The sequence below is a fragment of the Pleurodeles waltl genome, chromosome 11 (assembly GCF_031143425.1).
Source record: "Pleurodeles waltl isolate 20211129_DDA chromosome 11, aPleWal1.hap1.20221129, whole genome shotgun sequence".
NCBI classification, from domain to species: domain Eukaryota; kingdom Metazoa; phylum Chordata; class Amphibia; order Caudata; family Salamandridae; genus Pleurodeles; species Pleurodeles waltl.
The window spans coordinates 916,210,985-916,223,146 of record NC_090450.1 but is presented as its reverse complement, the minus strand read 5'-3'; the positions used below and the strand labels follow the sequence as shown (position 1 = coordinate 916,223,146).

The 12,162-nt window shown below is 43.1% G+C and overlaps 1 protein-coding gene across 1 annotated transcript in view; it reads right to left on the bottom strand.

Moving 5' to 3' along the window:
• TMEM120B (transmembrane protein 120B) overlaps window positions 1-12,162 on the bottom strand; it is a 102,521-nt gene that overhangs the window by 64,446 nt on the left and 25,913 nt on the right. Inside the window, exon 4 of the mRNA XM_069214911.1 lies at window positions 7,249-7,308. Within this exon, the coding sequence (XP_069071012.1) occupies window positions 7,249-7,308 (60 nt within the window). The remainder of the gene's footprint in view (window positions 1-7,248; window positions 7,309-12,162) is intronic.

Sequence of the window (12,162 nt, the reverse complement as noted above, 5' to 3'; positions counted from 1 at the left end):
GGCTCCAAGATCCCATGCACGAGCCAAGCCCTGAAAAAAGTTGTGATATAAATCACGCAACAAACATCATGTGAAAATATGACGGCCTCAAATTAAAAAAGGTATTTCTTTAACATGCACGAGCGTTTCACCTTAATATATCTGATTATTAGCACACCCTAACCTTACATACTGGAATCACTCTCACATGTGATAATGAAGGAAAGGGTGGCTTTATAAAATACGATATTTGCCTAGGGCCGCACAGTTCAGTCAAGTAGGGAAGCCAGAAATAGCCCCGGGTGTTCTGGCTTCACATTATGCAATTCAGCCACTAGAGGGGTACCCGTTTCTCTACTTTTTCACACCAAAAGTTCATGTTTTGTTTTTGATTCTTGGCACATGATGACAGAGCGTGGGTGGCATTCAGAAGACTCATTAATGCTTGGTTCGTTGTCGGCTTGAGGGTCTAAGAGAATCTCAAGCTGAGCCAGAACCAGGCCTCTGGCTTCAGCCTCAAGTGTCTTGCCCATCTCTAAAGACCAAGGCGTACAACTGACGTCACACAGAAACTCTAGTCTTTTAGATAGCAGTCAGCTCTGGGTGGGCATCCCTGGAGGAGCAGAGCCGAGCGCGACACAGCTGTAGGGCAGAAGCTGGAAAGCCTGTCCTGCGGCTGGGAAAAAGTGGACCAGTGCTCCCAACTTCTCGTAAGCAGGCAGGTAAAAGCCCCAGACAAATCAGCCTGCGGAGAGTCCTGGTGGTTGGAGACAGTGGGGAGGCTATGGCTAGAGGCCGCACAGGCTCACCGAGCCCTGGACACTAGAAGCGTGAAGAGGCTATGAGAGGAATAGAGGAGTCTAGCAGAAACATGCATGAGTGGATGTATGGGGGAAACGAGTTGGGCCTGATGAAGTTGAGGACCAACATGTCACCAATAAAAACTGATGTATGGAGCAGTACCTTGAGAAGTGGCTCAGAACCCAGACCAAGCCATAGGAAATCTCCCATATCTTCTCTATTGGGATGGTAACTAGGGTACCACCAGCCCTGGTGAAACACTGAGCCCCACCTACGACTACCAAGGACTGGCAACTAGCTCGCCTTAGGGAACTATATGGCAACCCCACAAGGTCCAGGCCAACAAGATCTTCCTCTTCCAGGTCTACTGGGGGGGTGGGGGGGGGGGGGGGGTGGAAGGGGTGCAACAACAATGCATCAAGTTCCTGAACACAAATCAAGTCCTCGGATCTAAATGCATGTTTTTGTTCCCAGCTACACTGAAAACAGTAGACAGGACAGGCTCACATTTCACAAAGACCTTTGGCAATCAGCGAGTGGGACAACGAATGGGCTTCAGAACATAAAGTGACAGTGGACGCACCATAAGACTCAGGCTTCACAAGGAACGTAAAGAACAGAACCAAAAGACCTCGCACAAGCTAACCGCAGAGAACCCGTCAGCAGGGTGCTCGGAGACACTGATGCACGTTGCATAACAGCTTTATAAAAATTCCAGAGACGCCAAAGACTCGTCTGAGACAAGTACAATGACCCCAAGAACGATGGCGGAGGAGCACGACCAGGGCTCATAACCTCTGACAGGAAGCCCACCTACAACGGCGGATGAGAGATTACAGACTGGGGGACGCCATGGAATTGCCCTCTCCTGCTCGCCTAATAATCAATGTTTGGTCGGCAGCACAGCTGGCTCAACCAGGGTGGCTGCGTGGCATCAGGACATAAAACGAAACCCTAAAAAAACTTTTACCAAGACTGATACTCTGCAGGAAGTGCCAGATGGGAGACTCAAAGTCAACAGATTGCAGAAGGCTAACACATGGCGGAGGTACATTATGCAAGAAAGGTGCAAAGTGCAAGCCTCATATGAACACAGTTCCCGCTACATGACTTCAAGATCGTGCAAGCCTCATATGAACACAGTTCCCGCTACATGACTTCAAGATCGTACAAGCAATTGGAGAAGATGAATTTTAGTGACGTTCAAATGTGTTGGGCTTCAACTGCTCAGAACCGGAGCCAAGGGAATGGTTTGTTAATGTTTCTATGTTACGAGGCAACAGAAACAGAATAGGTGATATACCATGAGGTGAACACACAGGAGACCTACTGCGAACACTGATGGTTGAGATGCCAACATTACTGCCTGGTCTACACAGCAGGTTTTCGGCAGAGGGCTCTGTGGTTAATGGGTATAATCTAAAACTTCACATCACAGCACAACGTAATATAAAAACCCATTACCTGGAATGTACGAGGGTTTGATCACCTGGTTAAAAGATATGATATATGTAAGTCTGCAAAGGCGTGGAATTGACATTGTATCTTTGCAGGAAATACACCTTTCAAAATCATTAACAAAATACATACTATCCAATTTTTCTTGGATGCTAGATTGACCAGCGAAATATTAGTTGAATGGGATGCATGGAGGCTTATCTAAAAGGTATGCGTTTTCAAACCTCTCGTGATGTGAAGGCAGTCCTCAACAGAACAGCCACACACTTAGAAAACAACACTAGGACATTGGAAACCAGAGAGTGGAGCTTGTGGGAATCTAGAACTTGTCAGGTTGGAATACCAGCTAATTATTAAATACGTGTGAATGCTGGTTTGGTTAATACTTACAGAGAGCAAGACTATACTCGAAGTCTGGTAGTGTAGATGACCAAATAATAGAGAACCATATTGGCCGGACTGGTCTGAAGGCACTAACTTGTGAGCGGCGACACTAGACATGCTACTGACCTTGGAGGAATTTATGACATAAATCTGAGACTTGGCGATGGGCAAATATCCAAGCTGCAATGACTTTCTGAAAGAGTTCTATACCACAAACAGCTCCTTCTTAGCCACAAGGCCCCTGGTAATTTAACAGGCAGGCAACACTGAAGGACATTGCCACCCATAAGCAAGGAAGCCATCATTGTGACCAAGCTAAGATAGGACTCCTTGTAAGGTGTCCTCTTATCAACCAATATCTGCAGCCAGGATATCCAGTTTTACTCAACCTGATATACCTGGACCAATTGGCCTTTGTTACCAGAGAAATACAGCACTGGAAGTGAGGAGACTACTCCAGAGAAAGCCTAATGGCTGTGATGGTGTCCTGGAGAAGGAATGTGGCGACATAAAGAAGGCATACGACACAGACTCGAAATAACTATTCCTAATCCTTCGCAGAGTGAAATCTGGGAGAACAGTGTTCGAGTCTCATGTTGCCACTTCTGTTTGCCCTGGCGGAGTTGCTGTGCTAAGAAGGCACATCAGGGGGATTAAATTAGGACAAGAGACCATAATTGTACCTCTATACGCAGAAGATGAAGTACTGTACTGTACATATTAGAGTACTTTTTGTTGCGTAACAAGAAAGGCACCAGAGCTGGCACACTCGGACCGCTTTGGTGAGTACCCAGGCCCGAGGGGAACACAGACAAGTTGGGGCTGCACCCACCTAAGTCTCCATTAGGGCTAGACCCATATGCCTGCCAAAATTACCCTGCAAACAGGAACCCATAACTTTTCAATATCTAGGTGTTCAGTTCTAGCTTACAGAAGGGGTAACTGGAAAGATAACCGTGGCACTTTCACAAATTCAGCCGCTGGAAGCTGTCCCTTTCCGTAATGGGCAGGATAGCACTCATCACCATGGTGGTACTGTTCAGTTTGCTTTACATTTTTAGAATTATCCCAGTCCAGTTGCCTAGGTGTCAGTTCACTGAAACTGACACTACACTGACAGGCATTATATGGCGTTCAGTCACAAAGTGTCTCTCACTAAACTCAAAGTGCAGAATTCGGAGTGAGGACTGAGTGCTTCTGACATGGAACACTGCTATCCTGTGGCACAGCCGCAGTGGGTAGGGGTAGCAGACCCAGATAATGCAGAGATCCAATCAATATTAGGGATAACGGAGGAAATAATGCTGAGACGCATGTATTCCTAAAGCAGCAGCAACACTGAAGTTGGCCAAGGATGCTGAGTACAACTCGGAACTCTGCAGAAAACGACCATGGTGATGGTATATGTGGCCCGGCCGCTCAATATGGTGCTTGCCATACCTTGTGGAACTGGCTACAATTCTAACTTTCAATATGGTGAACAGCATTGTCAAATGAGGTTGGGACTGTGGCATGGCGGCCACTTAGACACACACCGTGTCCCAGCAGTATTCGTAATTGGTGGCCATGCGATGGGAGTACCCATCCAACCACAGAGAAGCATAGGCCAAGGATATGGATATGCAAATTGGTACTAGGCACCGGGGAACCCGAAAGCAGTGTCCAGAAATGGTAGGTTTAAGCTGGTCCAGTAGAAACATTACACTGCACGTATTTGATACCCTACAGGCGACACCAGATTTCCCCCTCAATTCTTTGATAAATACCCTAGATGTCATTGCAAAAACAAAAACCTCATGCACATGTACTGGGATTGCACAGACGTATCCCAGTACAGGACTGAGGTCATGCAGGCAATATGGCGCCTCCCTGGTAGAATGACGGACACCTCCATTTGAGGGGTTACAACTAAAACCAAACAAGAACAAAGTTGAATGCAGTCTCACAGATCAGACCCTATTTTTAGCCAAACGCCAACATTAACAAAGAACGAAGGGCAGGAAATCCGAGATATCCAGAAGTTGATAGAACTGAAAAACCGCATTGAAGGGCTGAGAGATGTTACACACTAGTCAGAGGCCATACCCGATGTGAAATGATGCTAAGTTGTGGCTAGTACTTGATGCAGGTCACTCTAGACAGTCAGACAAAGAACAGCAACCAAGACAGGACAGTGCAACTCTGGAATACACTCACAAGTGGGGAAATCAGACACTAGAGACACCTCTCGGCAACACGGGAGCCCGGACCACACACTGCGTATCTAGATTTGTAAAGTTGGCACGGAAAAAAAAATTGATGGATGCCGGTCATGCTAGGTAGTTGTCTCGAGAACCACTGACGTTTTGTTACGGAACATGTTAGAGGCGTGACTGAACTCAGTGCATTATGCCTACTGTAACTCCTTGACCATGCTGAAAGTTTGTAAATATTAAAAAAGAGAACCTGAGCAGCTAACATTCACCCCAGCACCCAGTTTGCAAAGGCCAAATAATTCACCCTTACTTATCTGAGGGAGAAAAATTACTAGGTTAACAACAATCACGGTGCCTTGCTTGTAATCCCTGTGCCATGTTTGCAATTGCAATCGAGGCGCTTTAGCGTACGTTTATAAAAATAAAAACATAATAAATAAATTAAAAAAACTCCCTCCGTAGGTAGGCCCAGAAGGGGTGCCATTTATGTTTGTGTATGGATGGGCAAGGGTGACACATGCAGCTAGACTTTTAAATTAAAAGGACTTTAAAAAATCCAAATACATAAAGTTTTTCAGTTTTTTTCCCTTCTATTTCTAGGTGTGGTGGATACTTGGAGATCCAAAATAGTGATACAATATGCCACTTTTGTCAATGTGCAACAGTTATGCACTTCTAACTCATCTGTATTTTTCAACTCTCCTGGGCACTGATCCAACTCCCCAGCGAGCAACTGAAAAAACAGGACATTGCTGCTAGAAAAGGCCACTGGCATCTCCATCGGACACCCCCCGTGGCTGAGTGCAGAGCCGACGCTGTGAAGACAGAATATGCTAATCTGGAGCACTGTTCAGAAGTGGAGCTGCGTGGAGTGCTTCAGCTGTGAGCCTTCTGGGATAATTTTAATCACCCAAGAGCACTTTCTTGGGATGTACATTGGATCTCAAATTGGTAAGCACTATCGTACAAACATATCCATCTTGATGATCCAATACCCGTTCCCCTGGTGAGGATCAGCAGAGCGCTTCTGGGACGCGCCAGAGATGACCATAGGATCCCATGGCAGAACAAAAGATGGTGGCTAGCTGAAAATGCGGACACAGTTTTGAGCCAGAGGTTGGCTTAGACTTCCTACGCTACAAAGCGGCACAGGACACTGGGAAGACGCAAAGAGAATTGTGCCAATTCACGCCAGGCATTGGCAGGCGCGACTCTCTGGAATGTGCTGGATTGCAAAAGGCAATAGAAGGTGAAATCTCTATTGCAGCAAAAATCAACAGTTCACTATAGGACACCTGGAGAGGTGTGCCGATCCGGATGATGCTCTCCGCGTTCCGCCCTCACCAGCTACGCTCCACCGGACTTTATCAGACAGTAAGAGATCTCGGAGTCTACACTATGGAGGCTTGGGAAAGGCCCAACGATAGGCCACATGTTCAAGGGTCATCCCATCAGGTATTTTGAGGCCTGATAACCTCACTTTGCATCAGTGTCTGATCTGGTAATATGTAAACCTCTCCTCACTGGCAGCAACCAGCTTTGAAAGTAGCAGCCAAAAGACCTTTGACACCACTCAAAACATTTATTACAACAGTCATATACAGAGAGGCTGAATGTGCAGGGAACCCTGATGAAGCAGCCCCCGACGTGCTGAGGAGGACAGATGAGAGGTGAGGTCAGTGACAGAACCCGACTTGCCCAACAACTACCCCTATTGTAATGTACCCAGGAACACAAGATACATGCTGGAGGCATTGCAGTGAAGAGGGAATCTGCATTTAACACATTGTGGAAATGACAGCAAATTGAGTGATTCTGGAACTCGCAGCTATCAAAAACATAATCAATTATTCATTGCCGGAAACGCAAAGTTTGAGCATACTGGTACCAAGGTCTGAGGCTGTAAGGGCTGTGGAAAATAACGGATTCATTACAGCCTGGCAGACAACAGAAAGGCAGACTCCCTGGGGCCAGACGGCAATGTTAAATATTAGCCGTCTGGCGACCAGTGACTCAGGTCAGGTGAAAGGCCATCTCGGACGGGGTGCTCCCCAAATATCTGACAGGCCCAATCGAGAGATTCAGATTTATTTATTTTTTTAGTGTGGGGGGGTTATATACACAAGTTGTTTGTAACTGACCCCTCCGTTTTCTCCTCTTTCTATTGTCATTTGCAAATGATTGGCAGCTCACCCCAGGGAGGGTGAGGAGCACTTGCTGTTATGTTAGGAGACAGGAAGGAGAGGGGATGTTACACTGGGTGAAGAGGGGGTACTTTCAGAAAGATGGCAATACGCCTTCTCCTTTAGGAGTACTGTGATACTGGTTTGTCATGTTCACATGCTAACCCTGAATAAAGAGGTAACAAAAAGTTTAAAACTCCAGTACAATAAAACAAAGTGTTTTCACTAAAATGGAAAATGTTACTTACTTTGCCTGATCACTAAGAAGAGTTACATTCACATTTCCAAGAACAAGGTTTAGATATAAACTGCAAAACAAAAAATTGAGAGACAGATTAGCACATGTACAAAACCAAGACAACATTGCTTTTCAAATAACGTTAGAACAGTGATTAAAGGATTCAAGGAACAACATTAGATGGAGAAGGTTTGGTGAGGCGATATGGTGTTGGTTGTGGGGAGTGACTAAAAAATTATTGTTCTGTGACTGACGTACATCTCCTGACATTGCAAGAAGCAGGATAAATAGCCGGGTCTGTGGCAGTGAAAGGCTTTGTAGGTGATGCATCCAATTTTGAACTTGGTCCACACCTTCGGCAGGAGCTAGTGGAGGTCCTTCAGAATAGGAGAAATATGGTCATTTTTTTTCTACTCTGAGCTGAGGCTTGTGGTGGAGTGAAAGAAGGCTTTGAGTGGGGCCAGAGTTGATGAGGGAATAACTGACAGAACAACATTGCCGGAGTCAATTTTTGGGGTAAGAGCACAGACTACGGATCTTGGTTAGGGGAAGGGTAGATTTTAGATTTTCTTTAGTTGGGGGAGGTTGGTCGATGGTGCAGATTTTGTTCACTTGTGCCATTCTGTTCACTCGTGCTGTCAAGAGAGAGGAATCCAGAATGAAACCTAGGAATCTGGCTCAGTTACTGTATGATAGATTAAGTCCCACTGAGGATAGTTCCACAGGCAGAATTGGGTTGGTTTTAGCATGATTTCTGAGAAATGAAAAGGAATTCGGTTGTTAATAGACTTGTTTTCAGATAGTGCAAGTTCATCCACACATGATGGATTGATTTCTGGTAAAGAGATGGACTGGTGTTTTGGGAGAGATCAGTGCTATTATATGGCTGGCGGCATGGAGTGGGTGACTATTGGATGTAGACCTTGGAAAGCAGATCCATCATGAATCTTGATTGAACAGTAGGACAAAAAGTTGTCGGTTTACTTCTAAAGGAGAGCTGAATCATTCAGCAGGGTTGTCTCAGCAGTCCTTGCTGGAGGGGAGTGGTGGTTACTGAGGATCTAGGTGTTCAAGATGTCAGTTAGAGGGCATTCTGGTCATATTGCAAAAAAGAAAGTGGCACCCAACTCAATGGCCCAAAGCAGATACAAGAAAAAGGGGAATTGTTAAGTCATTGAAACTACATGGCAAGTGAAGTGGATTGCTTTTAGATGGTTGTGATGTATGTTGTCGCACATTACGTCGTTCTTGAGCTGTGGGTGCTCTACTTTCCGGGTTTAACATACCAAAAGTCCCCAAAGAAATGCATCAAAAAGAAATTAACAAAAAGAGCCACACCATACCAGATCAGTCCAAAACTTTCATAAGTCCAAAGTACTTAATGTGCTTTCAAAGGTATCCAATTGCAATAATGAGGGGATTAAAGATAAATCCCACTGGCTACAATATGTTACACATGGTGATCAGTTATGAATTACACAAGCTTATCTAAAAATGACAAAATAAAATTACATTCCAGTGTTTTTAAGTTTAGGGGGTAGCAAGACTTTTGCTATTTCTACGACCTACCCATCCAACTTCCGGATTAACAAGTATTTAGGATGGCATTTTCAACATGAAGCACTTTAAAGATGCGTTTTTGTACAAACTATCACGCCAGTTGGATGAGAACACAAGTCAAAATTTTGCAGCCTCAAGAGATCATTTGTGCTCTTTATAAAGGAGGGTAAAATGGATTTTAAATAGATATATAGGTACCCTGTATATGGAGTCCTTTAAAGACCAGCACTTTTGTGTAAGCTACCATGTCGTTTGAATGGGAATATAGTTTAGGAATTTTAACATGATGCTTTTTGAGAGCTGTTTTGTCGTGGGACACATAAGTGCATATAAACAACAGATGCACAGGGAATGTAGTATCTGGTTGGTGACCATACACTGATCTTGTTGCAGGGACTCAAGGTACTTATCAATTAATATTTAATAATGTTGAGTTGATTACTGAATTATTATGTTGCTCACCTGTTCGAATGTGAGGTGGGTATTTTTTATTAGTGCTATAATGAAAGGAGCATATACTCTAGCTTTCAGTAACAGTAATCTAATGAAATGAAAAGGGTAGAATGAGTATTTCCTCGAGCAAAATATTTATTCAGTGCTTTACCTAGGGATGCATTAATGTGTTCTTTTTAACCATAGTTCTCTCACCAATGAACCAAACAACAATATTTCTAACTATTTATTTTACCTGGATTACACATTTTAACAGAATGTACCTAATGGATTAAGAAACAGTTAAAATAAAACATATTTACAACACTGATAGAAATTGCAATAACGCCTGGGGATATGGTAAGATATATTTTGCACCAAAACAAATTGACAATGTGTTCAAATTATGTTCTTTTCACAAAAGATTTGTTGAGTTTCAATCAGCTAAATAGGCCAACTTTTCTCTTTATTATTAGGTGAATGTGAATCCATATTTTTGACTTAGTTGTATGAAATAGAAGGGAAAACCTACGTAACTCTCTTTAAAAAAAAAGTTGTCTCATTCTGTGTTTTTTAAGGTCAAATAACTCACCTTATCTTGAGTTTTCCTCAAAGCAGCATAGAAAAGGTCTTATGATTTATCTTGGATTGATGAGTTTTAAGATTTGAGTATTTCGGGATGTTTTAATCATGTTTTTAATCATCTGTTAAATATTGTTTGTTTGTTTTTATAACAGCCCTGAGGAGGTCCACTTTATTTCTTCAGGACGAAACGTGTTGGTTGTATTCTACATGTGATTGTGAAAGACAATAAAGGATACTTTTGAAATCACACAAAGTACTTAGGACTTATGAAACTTTTGGGCTGATCTAATTTAAGATATACGACTCAATATTACTGATTTTGAATTACTGATGTGGTGCGCCTCTTCTTGTTAACTTCCTATGGTGAGTGAAGCTGCCCTCCCCTTGAGAGTGGTGTCTCCACTTTATCATCAAGTAGAAGGCTGCGTTGCTGAAATAAAAAAATCCATCTCCAGGATGAAGGGGAAACTGAAAAATAACCAGGAAGGAAACAACCATCATGAAAGGGAGACTAGAGGGAGGTGGCAGACCCTATGCCAAACTCATGCCGTACTAACAAAAGCAGAGAAACAAATATTCTAATTAAGATGAACAAAGCACTGTCTTCCAGAACAGAGGTGCATGAAATTCAAAAAGGATAAACAAAATCTCTGGGTCTCCCTCTATGTATGGATTGTGCTCGTTTTACCCAATGTATATTCATTTGTGTCAATCCGAGTTTATCAAGGAGGAAAAAGTGTTCATGTCTAGATAAATGTTTTAGGATCAAAACCAAAAGCGATGAAGATCAGTGTCAGAGTAACACAACGGCAAAGTCAGAGGCACATAACTGAGAAACCAAAATGAGGGTGAGAGCATGAGAGCTGAAGGCCATGCTGGTCTTAGACCCAACTCTGTTAACAATGAGAAATTGCAACTGTTTAAAAAAATCACACAGTGATTTGCTAGGGTTTTGCTGGCACTTCATTAAAATACAGTAAGTCAAGACGGAAAGAACTACACTTTGAGACTGGAACAACTGAAGCATTGATGAATTTAATTCAATAATAACAAAAGAGAGAACAGAGGGATTAACGGGGTAGGTGTTACCAAAGGTATTTAATTAATATTAACAGAGTGGGGCATAATTGCAAAGACCTTAAGGAGCACCTACAGCATTCACAAAAGTTAATTGGCTATGTTAAACCATCACAAGTAATTTCTATGTAGGAAGAGAATGCTCCAGATGATGTATGTTTCCCAGAAACAAGTTCCGGTGCCAATCACCTGCAAACACTGGTACAAATTAAGAACGATTCTCATGAAATAGTAAGATTATTGCATATAATGATTTAAAGGTAGGTAATAATTTAGGCAGTTTGATAACTGGGATTGACATAGAACTCTGAACACTAGACTATACTTGATTACCATGCAAGATTACAGAGAAGTGTTGTTTGGTGTCAGACTAGGTAAATTGGGATACATTTGTTTGTTGTTTATAAATTTAGTACCACCTTCTACAATACAGTTTACTGCTCCTCTTGAGCCGAAACTAGCTAGGTTGCAACCTAAGGGCCTGGTCCTGAACTCTACACATTTCTAGTGCTCTCACTTGCAATAGTCTTCCACGGATACACAATCTTTTTTAATATTCTGTAGTGGCCTCTTGAGTATGCCCTTTCGTGGGTTAGAGACCGGTGTTATTTAACAAAAAGTGGCTCAAGAAGTGCTTTGAGTGTGGGTTTGGCTTGGTCTCTCTTTTTGACAATCACCATATATTTGGCTGTTGGTCTGTGTCCTTTCTGCAGTTGTTTTATTCATTTTGGGGAGACTAATGTATGGACCACTTTAAGGTTTATTTAAGACAAGGTCACAGGCAACTTCTCAATTTTGGTAATCAGGAGCTCAAGAGGGTCCCTGCATGAGCCAGCATGATTTGGCTGTGGAGTGAAAGGCTGGACTCAAACTGAAACAAATTAAATCACTTGGGCCGCTCCTAACTTGTATCAATACTTTACTCTAGTTTAGGGTTATGCAGCGGTCATGTATCCCTTTCAACCTGTGGAAAAGTCAGTCCAACGGTGGTATACTATGCAGACGCATAATGTTGCATCACTTAGGATTAGGGTGAATTTGGGTGCCACCAGGTGTTTGAAATGGCACTTTGTGAGACTGTATGAGGGCTGCCAGGAACAGCACATATGCATTCACTGGAAGTATAACAGATGAGATGCCCCCAAAAGGTACTGCTCACTTTACTGACTTAAATTCATCTAATTGAATTTGACAGAGAGAAAACATGAAAGGCAGTGGCGTACTTTTGATTCACTGTAAAAGTTTCTGGTCCGTGTACAAGCATAATACA